Source organism: Penicillium robsamsonii (genome assembly GCF_028829455.1).
Source record: "Penicillium robsamsonii strain IBT 29466 chromosome Unknown utg000001l_segment0_segment0, whole genome shotgun sequence".
Lineage (NCBI taxonomy): Eukaryota > Fungi > Ascomycota > Eurotiomycetes > Eurotiales > Aspergillaceae > Penicillium > Penicillium robsamsonii.
In genome coordinates, this window is record NW_026643219.1 from 6,342,163 (window position 1) to 6,363,639 (window position 21,477).

General features: G+C 48.3%; 8 protein-coding genes across 8 annotated transcripts; 4 read left to right on the forward strand and 4 right to left on the reverse strand.

Moving 5' to 3' along the window:
• Positions 1-1,671: 1,671 nt before the first annotated feature.
• Positions 1,672-3,338, forward strand: N7447_002462 (URC4/urg3 family protein; the record flags this gene model as incomplete). The annotated part of the gene is made up of 4 exons (XM_057226737.1): positions 1,672-2,007; positions 2,065-2,554; positions 2,606-3,201; positions 3,255-3,338. 4 exons carry the CDS (start codon positions 1,672-1,674, stop codon positions 3,336-3,338), a joined length of 1,506 nt encoding a protein of 501 aa, XP_057090753.1.
• An 889-nt stretch (positions 3,339-4,227) lies between these two features.
• N7447_002463 (Rag GTPase GTR1) lies at positions 4,228-5,307 on the forward strand (the record flags this gene model as incomplete). The annotated part of the gene is made up of 2 exons (XM_057226738.1): positions 4,228-4,421; positions 4,488-5,307. 2 exons carry the CDS (start codon positions 4,228-4,230, stop codon positions 5,305-5,307), a joined length of 1,014 nt encoding a protein of 337 aa, XP_057090754.1.
• Positions 5,308-6,131: 824 nt separating this feature from the next.
• Positions 6,132-7,934, reverse strand: N7447_002464 (AP-1 complex subunit mu; the record flags this gene model as incomplete). Its single annotated transcript, XM_057226739.1, has 6 exons — positions 7,836-7,934; positions 7,610-7,738; positions 7,280-7,509; positions 6,716-7,205; positions 6,286-6,660; positions 6,132-6,212 (listed from the first exon to the last, which is right to left on the reverse strand). The coding sequence occupies exons 1-6, from the start codon at positions 7,872-7,874 to the stop codon at positions 6,132-6,134; spliced, it is 1,344 nt and encodes a 447-aa protein (XP_057090755.1). The 5' UTR covers positions 7,875-7,934.
• A 758-nt stretch (positions 7,935-8,692) lies between these two features.
• Positions 8,693-9,521, reverse strand: N7447_002465 (mitochondrial 54S ribosomal protein mL57; the record flags this gene model as incomplete). Its single annotated transcript, XM_057226740.1, has 2 exons — positions 8,693-8,848; positions 8,910-9,521. 2 exons carry the CDS (start codon positions 9,519-9,521, stop codon positions 8,693-8,695), a joined length of 768 nt encoding a protein of 255 aa, XP_057090756.1.
• A 3,198-nt stretch (positions 9,522-12,719) lies between these two features.
• Positions 12,720-13,466, reverse strand: N7447_002466 (uncharacterized protein; the record flags this gene model as incomplete). Its single annotated transcript, XM_057226741.1, has 3 exons — positions 12,720-13,155; positions 13,283-13,367; positions 13,427-13,466. The coding sequence occupies 3 exons, from the start codon at positions 13,464-13,466 to the stop codon at positions 12,720-12,722; spliced, it is 561 nt and encodes a 186-aa protein (XP_057090757.1).
• Positions 13,467-14,618: 1,152 nt separating this feature from the next.
• N7447_002467 (NAD(P)H-dependent flavin oxidoreductase) lies at positions 14,619-15,798 on the forward strand (the record flags this gene model as incomplete). The annotated part of the gene is made up of 4 exons (XM_057226742.1): positions 14,619-14,668; positions 14,725-14,807; positions 14,870-15,598; positions 15,655-15,798. The coding sequence occupies exons 1-4, from the start codon at positions 14,626-14,628 to the stop codon at positions 15,796-15,798; spliced, it is 999 nt and encodes a 332-aa protein (XP_057090758.1). The 5' UTR covers positions 14,619-14,625.
• Positions 15,799-16,815: 1,017 nt separating this feature from the next.
• Positions 16,816-17,547, forward strand: N7447_002468 (uncharacterized protein; the record flags this gene model as incomplete). Its single annotated transcript, XM_057226743.1, has 1 exon — positions 16,816-17,547. The coding sequence occupies one exon, from the start codon at positions 16,816-16,818 to the stop codon at positions 17,545-17,547; it is 732 nt and encodes a 243-aa protein (XP_057090759.1).
• Positions 17,548-18,452: 905 nt separating this feature from the next.
• Positions 18,453-20,497, reverse strand: N7447_002469 (CFEM domain-containing protein; the record flags this gene model as incomplete). Its single annotated transcript, XM_057226744.1, is given in 4 exon segments — positions 18,453-19,736; positions 19,774-20,259; positions 20,270-20,380; positions 20,438-20,497. The coding sequence occupies 4 exon segments, from the start codon at positions 20,495-20,497 to the stop codon at positions 18,453-18,455; spliced, it is 1,941 nt and encodes a 646-aa protein (XP_057090760.1).
• Positions 20,498-21,477: the final 980 nt, after the last annotated feature.

A 21,477-nucleotide genomic window follows, 5' to 3' on the forward strand; every position in this document is an offset into this window, starting at 1 on the left:
AGACCAAACGGCAGATTAGAAGCCCCAATGAGTTTTTCCACTAGTGATGTAGCATTTGCCCTGTAGAGTGAGGTAAGAATCCGGGGTCTAGATACTGGCTATCAACGGAGTACTCCGTGTATCTAAAGGTCTTTCGATGGATATGCGGGAAAAATACAAGTCGGAACTCCGCTTTTTTACAACAGCGGAACCTCTCGGGAAGACGAGCCGCGCGGTAGCGAATGGAAATCAAGTGGATCGCAATGAGCTTTGCCCCTGACCATCAGGGCTCACTATTTATGGGTCATTTCGCACAATACCTTCGCTATTCTTGTCTATAATTTACTTCTGAGATGTCATTTTCAAAAGAAAAAAGAAAATAGAGAGTCAATATGAAACCCAGGAGAGTGGCCAGGCCCGTGCTTCCCGTTAGCTGGATGCATTGCGGTATAAATGGCCCCCTCCGGGGCCCTTAACGGTCCGGAGATGAGCCCCCTAATAGTTGGGAAGGATTTCAACGTCATAGTGATCCTTTGCCCACTGTTCGATATGTACCATGCAGACTTGTGCATATTTGACAAATAAAGAGGCCTGAAATTACATATGCTGTACCCATGTCTAGCAATTCCAAAAGGAGGGGGCAGATTACAATGTGAAACGAAGGCTTGAGAGACAGGGTATATTATACATGTGAGAAGCGACACCTTCCTCTTTCTAGACATACTTTGAGCCAAGTCTTTTCCGTACAGCGCATGGGGGTTTTACTGAAATCTTCAGAATTACTCCCCTGAAACACTATTGAACAGAAAAATAAAACTCACAAACTTAACATGCGCTTCAGATACGAGAATTAACGCGCGATAGTTGACCATTCACATACAATTGTAGACGTACCCGAAGTGGATTCGTCCGCACAGGGCAAGCCGTGCCTTTTTGTTTTCTTTTTTTGTTTTTTTTTTTGAACGGTACGCTAGTCCGTGCATTTACGGCATCTCTTTTTTTTTCTCATCCTGGACCTATTATATCCCCTAATAAGGCATGGGCTGATCGATCCGAGCTAGCGATCTATACACGTACCACCTGGTGGCGCCTCTGAACCAAAATTTACTTGATCTTTCCATTTCTATTTATCTCCCTCAGGATATAATTCGTTTACAAAGTGGAATGATAGTTCCTTCTCTTGCTTTCCGACTGGCTCATTGCTCCGGGCCCATATCTACGGCAATCGTTTTTTTGCCGTACACATAGGCTATATACGGAGTACACTGCACACGGATAATTGTTATATACATTGGCATATGACACTAGTTTTTTGAGAGCACGTTGAGCTATCTGAAAGTACGAGTAGTGGATTGTACCTGATACCTCCCAAGCTTTATCGATCCAGACTTCGAACTTTGCTTTCCCCCCCCCCCCCCCCCCCGGGGACTCCAAATTATTAATGGCACATCTAGCCCGTCGAAAGAGCTCCGGTCAATGCCCCATAATAAAAAAATAATATCATATTACACCTGTTTTACCTAGTTTTACTCTTAGAGCCTTTTATGCTAAAAAAAAATTTAAAAAAAACATCAGAAGCAGATGTCACTTTCCCCCTCCCCTCTTTGTGAACAATTTGAACTTCTCTCCCCTCCTTTCAATTTCTCCACCCCCTTTCAACTCTTGCCCTGCATCTGGGGTGAAACTCCCGCAATGGGTCTATTTAAGCGCAAAGATTCAAAGAACTCAATTCAAACCGAGAAAGATGAGAACGATTCATTCACAGCCAATAGCGCTCGCACATCGAATACATCTCTGAGATCGCCAGGATATAAGGGAAGTGGTCCACCAGCCTCAATTCCCGAACTCCCTATCGCCAGACCACCGGATCCAGCATTAGACCCTGCCGCATACCTACGAAGCATCCATGCAGTGCGTGAACGCTCCAGTATCCTCCTGGACAAGGCCAAGAAGAACCAACTCAACCATTTCGATGTCGACATGAGCAAATTCGAAGCTACTGCCTCCTATATCGTCTCCATCATAAAGGTAAACCCCATTGTCATTCTATCATGTGATTGCGCTAATATGTGTGTCCCCCAATAGCGAGATCATGCACCAGACTATGAGAATATCCCGCCGCATGGTCGCTGGCAGCATTTCGACGTTGGCGGCAGACCGCGTATCAATCAGCTCCTCCAGTCCTGGCCGAGCCGCATTGATGCACAGGAGCGCACCCGCCGTTTGATTGATTTGTTTGTCGTGTCCGTTTTGCTCGACGCTGGTGCCGGGAACAAATGGTCGTACCGGTCGAAGGAGTCGGGTAAAGTCTTCTCGCGCAGTGAAGGCTTGGCGGTGGCGAGTCTGGAGATGTTCAAATCTGGCCTTTTCAGTAGCGATCCTACGGAGCCGTGCCAGGTGGATGGTGCGGGACTGAAAAAGATGACGGTCGAGGTGCTTGCCAAGGGGATGCAACATTCCGAACAAAATCCACTGGCTGGTATTGAAGGCCGCACGGGGTTGTTGGTACGGCTCTCCGATGCACTTAACAATCAAGACTTCTTTGGTGTGGACGCTAGACCGGGAAATATGCTAGGTAAGGCAATCCAGCTATTGTGTGTTGAATCAGCTACTAATCTTTTATCAGATTATCTTCTCGGTCATCCATCAACGATGGCTTCTTCCGTACCTATTGTTCCGATTACCACTTTGTGGTCTGTACTCATGGACGGCTTCTCTCCCATCTGGCCTCCGTCACGAACACAGATTGATGGAGTATCCATTGGAGATGCTTGGAAGTGCTCCAATCTCCCCAACTCTCCTCCTGGACAGCAGTGGGAGAGCATCGTTCCATTCCACAAGCTGACACAATGGCTATGCTACTCGATCATGGTACCAATGTCGAAATTGATGCTCATCCACTTCGCCGGCAGCGACCTTCTCACAGGTCTTCCTGAATATCGAAACGGAGGCCTTCTTATCGACCTGGGACTCTTGAGTTTGAAACCGGAAGATATGCAACGAGGAATCGATGCATATAAAGAGAATGCTCAGATTAAGGGTCAGCCAAGTGTGGAAGTGGCACCGCTCTTTTGCGCCGACGACGACGTAATTGTCGAATGGCGAGCCGTTACTGTTGGATTCCTGGATGATCTGCTAGAGGAGGTCAACTCTCAACTGGGGCTTAAGGGCTCTGAAGACCAACTATCACTAGCACAAATGCTCGAGGCTGGTACCTGGAAGGTAAGCACTCAACCATTCTTCTGGCTACATTGATTCTAACAATGAAACTACAGGGTGGTCGCGAGATTGCGGAAGTTTCGAGACCAAATACTAAGGAACCCCCTATCATGATACGATCTGATGGCACTGTCTTCTAATACCCTATTTGCCCATTTTAATTGATGCTTGGATACCTAGATACCTTCGTCATTGGTTTTGCGATTTGGGACGAGCTTTTTGATGAACTGAACTCTTCATGACTGAATACCTTCATACCTATATCTCATGTTTGGCTTTTTTTTTTTCTTTTTCTACCCTTTTTTTCTTCTACCTTTTTTCCTTCTTTCTTTTCCCGCCATTTTGGACCATTTTCTCTTTTTTCCTCTGCATTTGAGGCTCTTCATTTCATTTCCCATTGGTTTTGGGCGGCGGCTTATTTGATCATACATTTCATCTTTTTTTTTCTCCTTCTTTCACTGTCTATTCTACATGTTTCACTTTTATTTCACTTTTCCTGTTCATAAAAGCCATTTGACCTTAGAAGGAAGATCTATGATTTTCGGGAGACCCATGGGATGTCGTCATCCCGTAACCTCGGCCCCTTTCTCAAAAAAAAAATAAAACAAACTCCACAGTGCCAGTGCCAACAAGTGATTGTGAGCACCTTCTCCGAGTAACTTGATAGTAAATACCAAAATCTCTATAAACAAATTCCGAGCTTCATCCTTTTCCCTATCTCATCCGCTCATCCTATCTCCAACGAGGGTAACTCTAAAATCACGTGGATAGGAATAACATTGTTCCGTCTCCGCATTAGAAGGCTGGAGCTCATGATTCACCTTTCCTTCTTATCTTATGCTCGCTCGCCTTCAATCCCATTGTCAAGGCTAACAAAAAATGCTAATATTGGACTTCTAACCGAAAACCAATATCACTGCATCTGAGCAACCTTGTGAAGGCACCAAGTTACCCTCCAGATCGACCCGAGTTGTCCCCGCAAGAGCGGGGCATTGAGCTCAACGGCAGCCCCCAAGAACATCTGACAGGATGGATGCTAGGAAGAAGAAGAGAAAGGTCCTCCTGATGGGCAAGAGTGGATCGGGGAAGTCATCCATGCGCTCAATCATCTTCAGCAACTACGTCGCAAAAGATGTCCGGCGCCTAGGCGCTACAATTGATGTGGAGCACAGCCACGTCAAGTTCATGGGTAACCTCACATTGAATTTGTGGGACTGCGGAGGGTGAGTAAAGCGTACTCGACTTCCAATCCAGGAGTTATTTCATTAACACAAAGTTCCCCATCTCAGACAAGATGCCTTCATGGAAACCTATCTGGCTTCACAGCGCGGCAACATCTTCTCAGACGTCGCAGTTCTCATCTACGTATTCGATATCGAATCACGAGAAGTCGAACGCGACCTGGACACGTATCATGCGATAATTGAAGCCCTGCGCGAATTTAGCCCAAACGCCTACGTCTTCTGTCTCGTGCACAAAATGGATCTGATCCAAGCCGAGCACCGCCAACGTATCTACGACGAGCGCTCCGCCGTAATCCGCAGTCGATCCAGCGATTTCCACGTCGACACCTTCGCAAGCAGTATCTGGGACCAATCGCTGTACAAAGCCTGGGCCGGAATCGTGCACAAGCTCATCCCGAACCTAGTCGTCATCGAGCGCTTCCTAACAGCCTTCGCGAAGAAAATAAACGCAGAGGAAGTCATCCTCTTCGAACGTTCCACTTTCCTCACCGTGACATCCGTGACATCCGAAGTCGGCGAGCTCAATCCAATCTACGATCGCCACGAACGTCTCTCAAATATCATGAAAGCATTCAAGCACTGCGCCGCAAGAAATACACTCACAACACCGGCTTCGGCGGGCTTCGTCGTTATGCACACTAAAACTCCCCAGTTCAATATCTTCCTCGGCCGATTCACAGATAACACCTACATCTTCCTCGTTGTGCCTCCCGGCGAGGCTTCCTACAACTGTGCCGTGCTCAACACCATGCTTGCCCGTGAGGGATTCTCGAAAGCTGCTGCCGGCAGCGGTGGTGGTGATGGGTTCCCTCTTCCTCCGCCAGAAACAGCGGAGGATCATGCGACGAATGGGAATCCCACTTAAAAATAGGTGGCGGGCATTAGGTCTGGCTTTGTATAGCTAGGGGACGGTGTCTTCCCCCCCCCCCCCCCTCTTGTTTTTTTTCTTGCTCCCGTGATTTCCGAGGAGGGTTTTATGACAAAATACAGCAGGCGCTGAACGATGGCGTTATGGAGATTAATGTATTTCATTTGCTTTTTTTTACCCTTCGTTTTCAACTTTCTGAGGATTGAGATACCCTGTGGGATTTCCTTGTACCTTTTTTTTTTCGTGGAAAATATGAAAACTGTCTCGGTACTATTCTGCAAGCTATTAAGATAGCTCTCAAGTTTTATATAAAATCAACGTTGTTTCGAGTGTTCTATGGCAGTATCAATCCTGGATCTTCGGACAATATATAAAATCCCGTGGGTGATATATATTCAGTGTTGTAGACTACTTTCTCATGTCAAATAATTGGACGGATCTCAAACTAAACTGCTCCACCAAAAAGAATACATTGCTGCTTCTTCAGTTCATCTCAATTTCCCTACCGTATACCGTATAGATACTGAGTTACTACAATGACCCAACAACAAGACCTTGGATATTCATTTACTTCAGAATACAATGCTGCAATAACATAAGATCCCATCCGAACCATCTATATTTCCTCGCATCCGATGCAGAAAGCGACCAAAGGCAGAAGAGAGAGTAAGAACATGGGAGGGATTTAATTATCTATCGGACCGGCCGGCCTCAACGGAGAAGGGCATGAAAAAGGTGAGGAGCAAAAGGAATAACGAGAGCAAGAAGGGGATGTGGGAGGGGCTGTACAAAATCAATCATCGACAGAGCTCGAACATTTTTCATTGGACTTCTGGCATGCGCATGGCAATGTCGCCCGACTGTGTGATGTATCGCACCCAGGGGAGAGAGGGGTATTGCAGCTATGGGCAATTGTTAGCGATGGATCCAAGAGATAAATAGGCCGAGGGGGATCCACTGGTGGCAATGTCTTACCTTTGGTTCGGTGATCTTGAGATATCGTACTTGGATACCACTAGTCGTGAAATACGGGATCTCGAACTTGACGTTGATGGGGCGTTTCGCTTTGCCTACGCCTCCGGCTCCGCCCATGCTGCCTCCGAACCCACCAGTCATACCACCGCCGCGTTCGTCGTCGCCCTTGACGGAGGGTAGACCTAGCTCTGCCCGCATGAGGAATTCTTTGCCGCCGCCGAACTGCTTGATCTTCCAGATGATGGCGGACTTCTCGGGAGCGTAGTGCACGGTTCCGATATTTGTGCGGAAACGCGGGGAGTCTGCATCTTCGGGGACGGGAACAAGGATCTCGACGTTGTTGGCGGTACTGCGGCGTTTGAATTGGGCTTTGGCCTGTTGTAAAATCGAGGTTAGTGGTTGATATTTGCCACATTGGGTGGGATATTACCTTGAGCATATATTCAATTCGGGATCCCGAGTGCGATTCAACCACACATTCCACCCAGATCAACGGTTTCACTTGTGTGTTCAGCCGGTAGCTCATGAGCTCGAATTCACCATCCGGAGGGATGAAACTGATTGTTCGGTCATTCTCGAAGCGCGAGAGTCGGACACACTGGTGGAACTTCACGTCCTCCATCTCGACTGACTTGCCTCGTGTAGCACGACCCGTGGTCTCGAACATGGCTTTGTCGTTCAAGCCCAATCGCAACTCTGGCATACCACTCAGGTAGCACTTCATCTTGACAGCGCCCAGAATCTCAGACCGCAGGACATTTCCGTTTGCCGAGACGAGAAGATTGAGGGACTCGACCACGTCGAGGAAGACTTCGTTTTTGCGGTAGCGTATCCCCTCGCTACGCCAGGAGACAGCATTTGTGACAGCGATGGGTGGCCGTGCTTGGACATCCAGCTTGTGTGACTCTTGGGTGATGTATCTGGTTATGGCGCAGATCCGTCAGTTTATGTTGTTTCACCACCTCTGCGGTACCACTAAGACCCCGCTGCTTACTCTTGTAGAATCTTGGTCTCTGTTGTCTGTGGGTATCCAAAATCCATCATCTCATCCAGCAATTCGTAGATGACGACGAAATTGTCCCGGATACTCTCCTCCTCCAGCACCTTGAAATATTCGGTGAAAACCTCCACCAACTTGTGGAGGAAGAGTAGAATCTCGGTGGCATTTGTGTTTCGTTTGGTCAATGCGAGGATATAAAGGTTGCTGTGGCGGATATAAAGGTACTAGACAAAGACACCCCTGTGTCAGTAGCTAGAAGCGCACAAAAGGAGACACTCAGGAGTGTGGGGTCGGGGTCGAATGTCTAGACTCGGTGGGACGCACGTTGATACCCTCGTGAGAGAAGCAGGGAGGCACTGCTGAGCTTTCTTCTTCGGCTTCACTGAGGAGGATAGGGAATTTCTCGACTGCGGACATGGGAATATCTCCGCGATAATTGCGGGCCAGAAGGGTCTATACATGGTCAGCGGGGGCTTGTCCCTGGACGCATTGGCGATTTTCCCATCAGGTAATCGTATCGCCATGTTTTGCATTAGCTCCAATAGCGTACCTTGCCCTTGAGGTCGAGGAAGAAGAGTGCCGACGCCATGACGTGTCAATGGGGGTAAATAGGTGACAGGAGAGTTGGTGATGATCTGGTCTCTTTACGGTGGGGGGGGGGGGGGGGGGGGCGAAAGCAAAAAATAACAAAGCCACCTTATGCGCCTACTGCAGCATTGTCAATAAATCAGTAAGAACAAATGAAATAGCAGATGAGGTGAGAAATGAAAGGAGTAGATTAGCGGATGATTGTGATGCCCGCATGTCCAAGACCGGAGATAGACGCTAACCTCCAGTTGGACTAGCGTCTAAAATTCACACATAAAAGCTCGCCGCGCACTTTTCATTTTCTTCTTTCTTCAACGCTCCCAATAGACAGTTCAAGGCAGTACAAAGTCCTTGTGATTTTCTACAGCTACTCCGGCATTCTGTCAGAGTACTGTAGTGTATTGATAACTACCTTGCGATACAGAGGCGCGGAGACTACGATCTTACGAGGGTTCCATAAGAGCTGGCCGAGTACTTTCTCTGTTACTCGGGCGGCGTCAGAGGAACCGTACATTCCTATAACTTCAAATTGAATTTTTTTTTCTATAAAATCACATCTTGTAAATTGTACCTAGACTTTTACTCTTTATCGTAATTTGCTCCAACTCTTTCGGACATTGTTGGGGACTTGGCGAGTGGGATTCGGTCTGAAAAGTAAATTGATATAAAAAAACAAGTCTGTTTAAAAGTACATGTACAATCGTAGAGGTTCCCTGATTGGGGAGTTCGCTCCCCAGTCAACCTACCACAGATGGAAATATCTAACAAAATAACGCCCTGAAAATGCTCCAAAGGAGACCAATACCCCGTCTCAGACCCTTACGAGACCGACTTAAGTCCCAGGGGTTCAAGTATCCGCTCACGAGCCACTTTAGTGGCAACGACTCCTCCCTTCTCTAACGAAACAGCGCCGACGATAGCGTACATGGTATGTGCGAGAACGAGCTCAATACCGGAGGCACGGAGATCGTTGGGCTGCAGTAAAGACATTCGTTAGTTGGTGATCATAACACAAAGACTAGCCTTCGAGACATACCATTCTGGGACTCCATCGGAGAACTTTCTGCAACTCGTACTTGTTTGCAAGATCAGCGAGCTTCGACCGCTCGGTGAGGATCTTCTTGGTCTCAGCAGAGAGGTTGTTCAATCCATCTAGAGCCGGGTGGGTGAAAGGCACGCGACCAAACTCGTCCTTCTTCTCTACCGGTGTGGCACCTGCGTATGGAGCATCCTGCGCCAAAGCCAGCGATGCTTGCAGCTGCACAATGCGTTTTCCCAAAAAGGCCAATCGATCGTTGAATCCGCGGCGCCCTTGGTCGAAACTCTTATGTGTCACTGCCAACCACTTGGTCTCATCGGAGAGGAGTTTGTCGCCGCCATTGCCGAACAAGCGGATGTAGAACCGGTCGAGCAGCTGCGGGTCTGCATTGACGTGGAAGGTTGGGCGCTTGGAGTCAAGGTGCAGACTGAACGGGGCCTTTGCCGCCGCGGGAGTGTAGGACCATCGGGGCTTTTCTTGTTGACTTGTCTCCTCCGGGGTAGAGGTCGCGAAGGTGCGGGATGGGATGACTCCCGCAATTGGACGAGCGACAAATTTGGATGCAGCGCAGGCAGTCCTGGCCGCTCGGGAAGAAAGATTCAAAGACATGGGGTCGGTGGTCTCTGCGTGTCAACTCGGAGTTGATCGAACGGAAAGCAAAGAATTCGGCATTGGCGGTGTGATACTGCCGGATATGGCCTCAAGTACACCAGACCCATGAGGTCTATGTTGACTGTTCTCCACACCTTGGTCTGTTTTACATCATTGTTTTTCTCATAAAATCTTGTTGGGTGGCCTCAGATCTCTTCAATTGTCATCTCGGTGGTTAGACAAGCGGTTAAACAACCTTGGAGGCCGGAAGCAACCGGGACCTTCACCGCTGCTGCGAGGTATCTTTTGCTCGAATGCTTGAATTGTAGTGCATCGGATCCGAAGCGACTAATGCATATTCCGGTCATGGGAGCCTACCATAGGCCAGCAGGCCTATGGTGACTGGAAGCGAAACCTACACAAACTTCCGACTGCCATGCCTCGATGCATGTACGATCAAAACGGCATATGACTCACATTAATTAAGATTCCCTGCGATTTGGATTCTGTATTAGGGGTTAGGCTACGATATATATGAGAGACCCTTCGATATACACCATACCGCTGTTTGTGGGGCCAGATCCAACACATAAAGGCTTCCGTTCGACTTGGGTAGGGTCCACTATGGTACACGATACGCATTTGCCCCAGCTTCGGATTGCTAGCAGCTTTGATTCCTGTTTTCTGCATGCTCCCATGATTGAAAAACGAGGTTCGACTGCGTGTAAGTGGTCTGGCAGATCTCCTCACTACTTTGTCGAGCAACATCCTTCTCTGGATAACATCACCATTACATGAATGAACAGGAAATTTGTGCTCTCTTAACTTATAGGCTATAGGTCCAATTGTCCTGCCACGTAACATCATTCAGTTATATGACTGGCTGATGGGCGATGCGAGCAGCGGCGCAACAGACCCTGAGGGCGGCCCAACCATCAGGGACATAGGTCTCTAGCCGTTGCAGAGAAACGGTGGAAAGTGGAAAAGAAGAAAATAGAACCACCCAGAATGGCTCTAGGTGATCAAGATCCATTCAAGAGAAGCTTCGGTAACCTTCTCGGAACGCAGTCGTTCCGCGAAACCTGCCGGGTATGCGGAGGCCATAGCTTAAGCTATCGGGAGCACGGAGCAGTGTTTTTGGGCATGCTTGGTTGCGGATATTCGCAGCTGAAAAGCTTGGCTGAGGCACAAGTGGTTGGCTCGAACGACTTATGCCTCTCTGGACTGCAGAATAACGGCTTTGCTGTATCAGCGTACCCTGGGCTTGCCCCCTGGATTAGGCAAGAGACTGTCTTGTACCGGAGGGCAAAACGTGATCCACGTGTATTTGTATTCGGTCTTGTTTTCCTGTGTTTCATAGGTAGGCTTCCTTTTTCCCATATTGCCTCTTATGGTCGTTGGAAGCTTCTACGGATTACATATACATTCTTCTCACGACCAAGCAAGTTGGCAACCGACAATGGGCATTGTGGGGACCGTAGATAAAAGGACTGAGTTATGTGGATGAGAGAGGCTCTTTGATCATCTTCGAAAGGTCGTAGGGTTGAACAAGAACACAACGTAGTTGATGTTTGACGGCCTCGAATTCATATACTTTTGAAAACAGCAGACGGCTGCTCAACCCAAATACCATTTAGTAAATAACATCGGAAGCTAGCGAACGGCAAATCATCTAGAACAAACCCAGTGAAACAGTATTCCTCAAGAGGCTGCAAGAACCCGAAGGCTCAGACCGCTGGTGAAACTTCATCTGCAGCCTTCTTCGGGGGCAGCGGTCCGGGGGGAAAGGATCTATACCCGTCCATTGCGGACATTATACTATTTGCTTTTTAGGGAAAGATCATAGGTCTCTTCAAGTGGACCTACTTCTAATTCCCAGTCGATGCTTGCTTCCGGAGAAAAACAAAGAAACAAGTAAAAAAGCATAGTACTCATGACAGCGGGTGTGACTGTCTGCGGGTACTGTCTAACTGTTTATACATCAAGTCTTTAGACGGGCCCTTGCAGACTCTACCGAGATATTGATCTTTACGGATAGAAGCCACCCCCAAGGTCCGCGGATAGCAACGGGAATATGGCTATCGCCAAAATTGGGATGTTCGACAGGATAGCGGTGTACGACTTGTGTGGATGGCGTGTGCCCAGCTAAACTTGAGTTCTCGAATCATTTAAATAGAAGAGAATAACCTGTCCGGATTTCTAGTCTTCATTTTTACGAACAGTACAGATCTTTGCCTTGTCTCCTTTGCCTGTCATTCGTTGAATATCTATACTTCCTTTCTCTATCATCCCCGATTCGTGTGCTCCATTCTACTATAACCACATTCGTTTCGTGCCTTTTGAATATTCAAATGGATTGCAACGCTACTTTTGCCCATGGCTCCCAGGTCACTTCTTCATCGCCAGCCCTGACATGCTACACCTTCGCGGGAAGCATCCCGGCTTGTGACCACTCGGTGCAAGACCCTCCCTCACCACGACCTTTCCCACCCAACCCCCTCCTAGTCCTGCTTAATAGCAGTTGATTGGCTTTTCTTTGTTTGGCGTTAAGGCGATACGGGACGATAGGTGAGTGTTGTATGCAGCCATGTGAAACATCTATATTCCTTAGATATATATTGGCCAAGTCACAGAATAATATGAGCAAGTGCTGACTTTACAGATCATACTCCAAGGCATTTCAATTACGGTCTTTGCGACGGGGATATCATAATGCGATGTGTATCGTTGTCAGTGCAATATCAATTGCGGGTGGAAAAATGAGGAACCTTGAACCCAAGGAGATAAAATGAAGGCATAAGGCGTGATACTGAACTGTGAGAGTGAATATGAATTTCGTGTGACGGGTTTATATACTTGAGGTGCTTTTCTCATTCACATATCCGTCGTCGAGCAAGATAGCTTAATGAAACCATACCAAGACCGGCTGCATTTGCACATCAATACATATCCAAAGGTAGACCACGAAGGACAGACGAAGCTAGGTTGAGCATCCTGTTTCAAGACTCAAAACTAACGTACTTGTAGATTCAAACCGGGCAAGTAACCTAGGCCAATCAGAACACAACTTCCGATAGAGATGAAAACAAAGTTGAACAGAAGAAAAAGAATCAGCGCCTTTTGAGCTTGCGCCAATTGACCAGATTCGTGTATATTTGAGGAAAAATCACTTTAATAACACATAAGGAAATTCGGAGGTATGAAGTACGGAAACATTTAAATAAGAGCAAGACCAACGGCACTAGCAACGCTGAGGCCAACAACAGCCCATCCGGTCTTAATAATGACAGGGTTTGTGAGGCCACGGCCGAGATCCCACATCAAGTGGCGGAGACCGTTCATGCCGTGGTAGGTGAAAGGCAGGGCAAGGGTGGTCTTGAGAAGGACCTTGGCCGCGAGAGGGAGAGCACCCATGGCAGCGACCATGGAGGCTGATTCGAGGTGCCAACCGAGAGCGGGGGAGACGAGGTAGGCAGTAGCCCAAAGGTACAGGGTGCCGGAGAGAGCGACGCCGCTGATACGGTGCAGAGAACTGCCGATCCAGCCGATCTGGGGCTTGTAGATGGTAAGGTGAGGGGCGACAGGGCGGGCAAGACGCTGCTTAATGAGGATCTGGTTGGGGTCCTCGGTGTTTGGGGTCGAAGTAACTTGTCTATAGACATTCTCTGGTTAGTATGAACTTCCGGCGGTTGTGGATGACGTAGGATTTCGCGAGGGGCGCTTGATTCGAGGGTGTGCGGAACAATTGAAACTTGTCATTTTAACGCTGGGTGACTGACCGAGTCTGCATGTTCTTGCCGAGGGCAACGGCGACAGGGGAAGCGCCCATCATGGACCGCATAGCGAACGGCTGCTGGACGGCAACTGTCCGGGGACAAGTTAGATCGCAAATTCGGATAATGTAGGCATTGGGGTAAACATACGCCGTCGCAGCGACTGCTGGGCAACCTTCTGAGAGAACATTGTGATTGCGGAGTTGAGATTGTTCTGTTTGATCAAGATCAGAAATCCCAAGTGGCTCGCGAGCGATCGGAATCTACGGACGACCTCGGGTACGGGAGTTCTAAGTCACGGGACTGGTACCCGGTAGTCAGCATCCGCCAATCACATCGGATCTATTACCAGCCGGAGTATTGTTCTTCCCGACGCGCTACTGAAGTCACGTGGCTATTCGCCTGTTTTCCCATTTTCTTCCGTCCGCAGCTCTCCTTTCTTTCTCTTCCTCAAGAGTCTCCGCTCACGTCGTCTACTGGCCTAGGCTGGGATGATGTCGTCGTGTTTAGCTTTCCCTCACTGACTGCGGCTTTCTGTCGTGGACGCCGAGGGATCTCGAGGCTCTCAGAAGGAGAGTCCCGTCGTTAATCGCCCGTTCCACTCTACCAATGAGGGGAAGGGGTTTCATATTCAGGGATACATGCCATATGTATCACATCGTTCGATGTTTGTAAATTTGCCAGGTTCTTTGCATACGGTTCAGTGGTTCACGAGGTCATTGCAATTGTGGAAAAGTCTGCATGAGCCATGCAGAAGTATCCAGCTGAGGCATTTTAATTTTAATTTTTTTGCACAGTTGTGATGTTCACTCGAGTTATGCAGCTATCTACAATACATGAATAATTCAAAAGCAATAGTCTCTCCGATAAAATGCTGTCAGCTGTAAACATAGTGATGGACGTCTTGAACCATCTAAAGTTATTGCTTCCTATCACATGTCAGGGGCCGTCCAGGGCCAACCTCCGATGTCTTAGACCCATGCTTGATATCGGTCTACAGGTCAATATCTTGATTATCATTCACAAGCATAATAAACGGCTCTAGGGCTCCTAGTAACATAAGATCGGCCGCTCTGCTCAGTAATCCAAAATTATGCCCGCAGGTGCAACCTCGGCTCCTCGGACCTTCCCCACAGGAGAGAGGTCCGCGGCTGTGACATGTCGGTCGATTATCTGGTCTTACATATTCACTCAAAGACTTAATTATCTCCTTGACCCTATACTTTGAGAAACGATCAAAGAAGCAGTCAAATCATGTTAGTATTATCTGGTCCCTGTTCAGTTGCATGTTGTTTCTTTAGAACTTACTGACTCCGCAATCATCAGATTAGATACCCCGATTTAATAAGATGCCTTTCAACACAGCCTTGACGCGAAAGCTCGGTATTCGAGGTGGGTTACGAATATGCTGTTCCACAGATATTTCCAGCTGCTGATCAAAAGTATAGTGCCTGTCGTGCAGGGTGGTATGCAATGGGTGGGATACGCTGAGCTGGCCTCAGCTGTTAGTAACGCAGGCGGACTTGGACTTGTACGTCTTATACTCTTTAATGAAAGTCCGAACTACATACAGTATCTAACACTATAATCTAGCTCACTGCGCTCACCCAACCAACCCCCGAGGACCTCCGCAAAGAAATCCGCAGATGTCGCACCATGACCAAATACCCCTTCGGAGTGAACCTGACCCTCCTCCCCGCCATAGTTCCCCCCGACTACGCTGCCTATGCCCAGGTCATCATAGATGAAGGAATTAAAATTGTCGAGACCGCTGGTAACAACCCAGGTCCCGTCATCACCCAGCTGAAGAAGGCCGGTATCATCGTCCTGCACAAGTGCACCACAATCCGCCACGCCAAGTCCGCCGTCAAGCTCGGCGTGGACTTCCTTTCCATCGATGGCTTCGAGTGTGCCGGCCACGTCGGTGAGCACGATATCACCAACTTCATCCTTTTGAGCCGTGCACGCCAGGAACTTGGCGTTCCGTTCATCGCCTCGGGTGGATTTGCCGACGGCCAGGGCCTTGCTGCTGCCCTGGCGCTCGGTGCTGAGGGTATCAACATGGGTACTCGTTTCATGAGCACCGTTGAAGCCCCAATCCACCAGAAGGTCAAAGAGGCTATCGTCGCGGCAGATGAGACTGATACCGCGCTTGTGCTGCGTCGGTGGAAGAATACCTCTCGCCTGTTTGCTAATAAGGTGGCCAAGGAGGCATTGAAGGTTGAGCAAGAGAGCAAGACTGGCGAATTCAGCGATGTTTTGCCCTATGTTAGCGGCAAGCGGGGTCGCGAGGTCTTCATTAATGGTGACGTTGATTTCGGCGTAAGTTACTTCCGAAACTATGTCTCGTGTGTGTTTGCTAATTGTTCGTCGGACAGGTGTGGACTGCTGGCCAGGTTATCGGTTTGATTCATGACATCCCGACTTGCGAGGTCTTGCTCACTCGGATTGAGAAGGAGGCCTTGGAAGCGATGAGCCGGACTAGGTCTTTGTTTACCGATGGCCCTTCTAGCAAGCTTTGAAGGGTTTTATATTACCAATGTGGTTTGGGGTCTGTTTAGCTTATTGTTTGGAAAGACCAAATAGAATCAACTGGTTGAGATCTCGGTTTTTCATCTTTGTACATTTGCATTTTGAATCACACTTCCGGGCTTTTTCCTTCACTTCACGGTAATCATGATCCACGCCATCTCTACTAAAATAAGAGCTACAACATACGTACTCCCTCCCAAAAGAGGGTTAGTCAATAAGCATTCCTGAGCGAGGGTGCATGACAATATATCAAGGATCTGCAAGCACGCAGATCCTCGGATACTCGGGCATTCCTCCAATTCCAACTCCAACCTCCAACAATAATGCTTCCAACACCATGACGGAGTCCTTTTTTCAAGTTCTGTTACTAGAATCGATAAAAAAAAACAATGAGAATTTCTCGAAACCGGGGAGTCTCATGCGAGATCAAAAAGAGAGTGGAGACGTCCTTGCATGTAGTCGATCCCTGGGGAATTCTTGAACAAACTAACCATTTCCGGTACAGGCGATTGGCTCTGTTTCAGTTATAGCTTCAATTTCTCGATTGTGCTTCCTGAGTCGTGGCCTTTGTGCATGATATCATTCATCATGATTGGTCTCCGAGCAACCCTTATCACGAACTTATACTATGCTTGGGATGCGTTCACTGTAGATTTTAGTATGTAGATGGTGAGTATCAGAAGATCTGGGGGTGACCGCGTGCGTTTGAGGTTAATATACGGAATCCAACTGCTCAACCAAATAGATTAAATCCCATTGTGTCGCACATATAAACCAGCATTACCCCGAAAGATCTAGATAGCAACATACCTCGTCCAATGTACCTCCAGCAGAATCGAACGCAGCCGAATTTAGTTTCTATCCCCCTCTCCCGCAATCAGTTATTCGATCCATACCACTCTACCTCTGATCTTCAACGTCAAAACCACCCAATTTCACATCCAACCCTATACCTACCACCACACACACGCAAATCCTCACACAAAACCAACCTCCCAAAGTCCAAAATGGGCTTCATATCTACTCTGGCTCGCCGCATGCGCATTCGCCGCCTTTCCAAAAGACTCTCAACAAAAAGCATCAAGCTCCATGACGAAGACTCAAACGATCTAATCAAAACAACCTCGGAAACAGCCTCACTGACACGTATAAGCCTGGATTCAACCTCAACAATGGTCCACCACTCGTTGCAGCCCGTCTTGCCTAGCGAGTCATCGGAAAACCGTATGCAGATGAGACCAGATAATGGGAATATGCGGACCTTGTTCGATGAGAATACCACTTCCCACCCGCGAGATCGCGCTGCCAGGTCACCGTCCAAAGCCCCGTGCCCGGTTTTGAAATTGGATTGTCGGTCGCCTGTCGAGGCGCCGAGGAGGGTGGTGCAGGGGCCTTTGGAGATGGGGCATGAGGTCAAGGGAGGAGCATTGGGTTGTTCGTCTGCGACAACGACCGAGAAGGGCTTTTCACCTAGTGAGAAATGTGAGCCCGAGAAGAAGGATAGGAGGTCCATGAGCGCTTTGCTGAAGAGACATTGTGGGTTGAATATCCCGCGCTCGTCGATTTCGATTTCGACTTCGTCGCGCGGTGTGGTATCGCCGAAATGGTTGGATTCTGCTGGGCTTACGGAGGAGGAGGGTTTGGTGGAGAAACGGAGTGAGAAGTGGGTGGAGGGTGGAGTGCAGGATGAGAAGAGGAGGAATAGTGTATGGGGTAGTGTTGGGTTTGGGAAATGGTAGTCTATTCGAGTCTCAATTCTGGTGCACATAGTTGGTATGGTAGTTTTAATTCAAAACTGAACGTTTACATTCTTTGCATGGAGGTAGAAGGTAGACGATGGCTGTTGGAAAGAACAAGGGCCTTGGTGACTTGCGGCGAAGGTGAGATTTGCTGCAAGGGATGTTCGACTTCAAAATATGGTTGGACAGTTAGAAGCAGCGGAGTGGAATTGCGCAGTAACTTGTATAGTTTCGAAAAGATGAGGGTAGTGAATTAGATATATATTTTAGAAGAGTGCAGGTCTTGGCAGATTACTACACCTACAACCCATGCGCTTAATTTAAAGGCATGTCTTAGAACGGGAAAATAGGTTTGCTAAATATGAAATTTAGTGACTTAATCCATATTATTTTTAGATTTATCATACCGAGTAGACCACTCCTTATGCCGTAGTAACTGCCTCTGCTCCGCCTAGGCCATAGTGCCCAGTCAAAGTACCGCGCTTGGGAAAGGACAGCCTTATTAATATTCGGGTTTAGATCAACTCTTCATACGGTTTAAGCGTGATTTGCATCAAAATTCCGGAGTCGCACAACCAGTTTCCAGCTGGTAGTAAATGCTCGCGAGTCAGCCATCAAGTCCCTCCTATCAAGGCTCAAGCTGAAGTTGATGCGTTCTGGGAAGATGACATAGTGAAAGACCTATCCGAGAAGAAAGCTGCGATCGGTAAGCAGTACGAAGAAAAACAGCTGTAGTATTACTTTGAACGATATGCTAAATCAAGAATCAAGAATAAACGAGTTGTGTATTATTATTCCCAGAAAGTAAGCTTACGCATTGCCTTGCATTCAATACATGCAATGGAACAAATAATGATCGACCATAAAGAAGTGAAGTCCGTTTTCTCAGAAATTGAACAAAATTATTAAAAGAGGAGAGCCAAAAGGACAAGACCAAAAGCCCAGAAACTAGACAGAGGTAGTTTCGATCCAACATTTCCGTAAACTACAGTTTCAGCTGGCTCGGATGCGGGCTTGACTGGCGTGAAAGGAATTGCGGGCCTAGAGGTAGTCGGTGTACCAAGAGGGGCGGGGGTTTTGCAGCTAGTCGTCAACGTCGAGGACGACACGTGCGCATAACCGGTGTGAGAAGGAGAGCCCGCAGGAGTGGGAACTACCAGATTCACAGAGGTTGTGGAGGAACAAGTGACCGTGCTGAACCCAACAAGGGGAACAGTGGCGGTATGCGAGGCCCAGCTGATGGTGGTAGAAGGAGCCTGAGAGACAGGCGTGGATACACTGACAGGATCAACAAACGTATGTGTGGTTGTAGGATCAGCAGTGGTGATAGGGACATAAATCAAAGAAGTGAAAGTGCTCGTGTAGGTTGAAGCGATGTCGACAATAGCAGGGTTCGTCGGGACGAAGGGGGCGCAAATACCAGCGAAGTAAGCAAGGGCGGAATCTTCCTCGCTCTTGGAGCTGCTCCAGGCCCGGATGCACGAGCTGACCTTGTCTGTGAACTCGGTAGATGGGCAGAAGCATGCGGCATCGCTGTTGGAGTCGCACTTGGGAATGGAGAGCCATGTGTTGAAGCACTTGGGAACCACGTTGGGGCAGGGGGCGGTAACAACGGGTAGGCTGGGCGCAGTAGCGGTCGTGGTGTCGATGGGGTCCGTGACTGCGGGGTGCGTGTACACAACCGTAGATGTCTCGGGATCCACGGGCTTAGATGGGCAGACCGTGGTTGACAAGGGATAGGTAGAGGTAACCAATACAGTCGAATGACCAGGGCAGTTAGTGATGGTAGGCGCGCATTTGGTGACGGTGAACTCCTGGGTAGTCCAGACTGTGGAGGTCGTCATCGGCCAGCTAGAAACCTTCGGCGGAGCAGACGAGGTAGGATCACGCTGAGTGTGAGGGGGGTCATAGGGGCTAACGGTGGAAGCATCAGGCGTCACTGGCCGGGTCCAGTGCACGGAAGGCAGGGAAACAGACGGGGTAGGCTCATGGTGAGTGTGAGGGGGGTCATAGGGACCAACGGTGGAAGCATCAGGCGTCACTGGCCGGGTCCAGTGCACGGAAGGCAGGGAAACAGACGGGGTAGGCTCATGGTAAGTGTGAGGGGGGTCATAGGGGCTAACGGTGGAAGCATCAGGCGTCACAGGCCGGGTCCAGTGCACGTAAGGCAGGGAAACAGACGGGGTAGGCTCATGGTAAGTGTGAGGGGGGGTCATAGGGGCTAACGGTAGAAGCATCAGGCGTAACAGGCGAGGTCCAATGCACAGGAGGCTGAGGTGGCTTGGTTCCAGTAGAGCAGTCAAAGTCAATTGAATGAATCTCTAGATCGCATTCGCCGAACTGGCTTTCTTCTGGAAGCGTGAATTCGACCGAGACGGCACCACCACACTGGTCGTTTCCGACATCAATTCCGTTGGACGAGCTAGAAGCGACATGACGACAGGAAGAACCATCAGGCATCTCGTAGATGATGAAGACATCAGTGCTCTCGGAAGTTGAGAGATGGAAGTTTCGGATTGAGAATGGAGCGTCGTCAGCGGAAATCTTGATTGTCCAGTCATCATCACTAGACAGCGTTCCACCAAGACAAGCGCCCTTCAAAAGGTTAGAATCCAGAGCCTCCAAATGCGTGACAGTGACTTGCCTCGTATCCATGACAATCATCCTTAGGCTCGAGCCCAGCGAAGTGGAAGCCTCCAAAGTCCGAATTGCCTTCAAAGACCCAATCGTCACTGTTTAGTAGCTCAGACAAGTCAAAGCCGTCCTCCTGAGCATCCGAGCACTGATTGTCGGTATTTTCAGGACTGGTGAAGCAAAGATCGGTACCCCACCACTAAGATATTCTGTCAGATCTATGCTTTGAGTTATAGATGGAAACTCAAGTACTCACCAGGCCCGCCGGATGAGCTACGGCAGCCCCAAAAAGCGAAAGAATAGTAATTCCCTTCATAATGGGGGAACACAGTATTAAAGCCGGTAATTAATTAAGATAATAAAATGAGCGAATGACGCCCGAGTTGAGCGTGGGTCTAAAAAAGAGCGAAAATAAGAGAATGATGTTGGCGAATGTTGTCGAGTGGATGTTGGATAGCTTCAAAGACAGCCAGGATATGGTCCTTTTTAAACTCAAACATGTTCGGAAGAATTCTCTTCGAACCCCCTTAGTGAAGCTTTGCCATCAACAAACAAGATGGGAATGTCAGCCACTATTATGCAGGAATTCGAGATGAATCCAATGGAGAAAGGTCAGGCTCATCGTAAAACAGTTGGTTGTACTTGAATAAGGGAGCTTACATCGCTGTAGTTCGAGGAATTGATCAAGGGGAAACATTCCAGCGACATAAAGTCTGATAGACCAATTAGAGCAGCCTATAACTATAACCGAGCTATAGATCTTGCTCAAAATAGTCGAATGTCCAAAGGGGTAGAGAATCCAAGTAAGGAGTAGCAGTGTGGAAAGCAGTATTCACCTTAGAACGATTCACAGCATCCTACACGGTAATCTCGAGCGATATCACCAGTTTATAAAACGGGTTGTTGCCTGAGAGACTTCTATAATATGATGTGAGTTCGATGCCATTATGAAAGATGTCACATAACAAACAGGAGAGATATGACCCTTTACATGGGCCCGAAACAGATACCTTGGGTTTTTTGTTACGATCTAATGGTTCTCCATGTTATTGTAGTTTTATAGATCGAACGTTCGGGTTTCGACTAAAAATTTCAATTCTTGTTCACAGATCGTTGACGGAGTATAAAAAACCTTTAGCTATTGTTTGTCCTTATATCTACGACCCACGAGGTGTTAAAACAAGTGAAAGGGATATAGAACCATAAATACTCAACGACATTCCTGCTCGCGCATTGCAAACAATTGCCTAATAAGTAACCATCGTCTTCTTTTCTCTTGCTAGTTGTACTCATTAA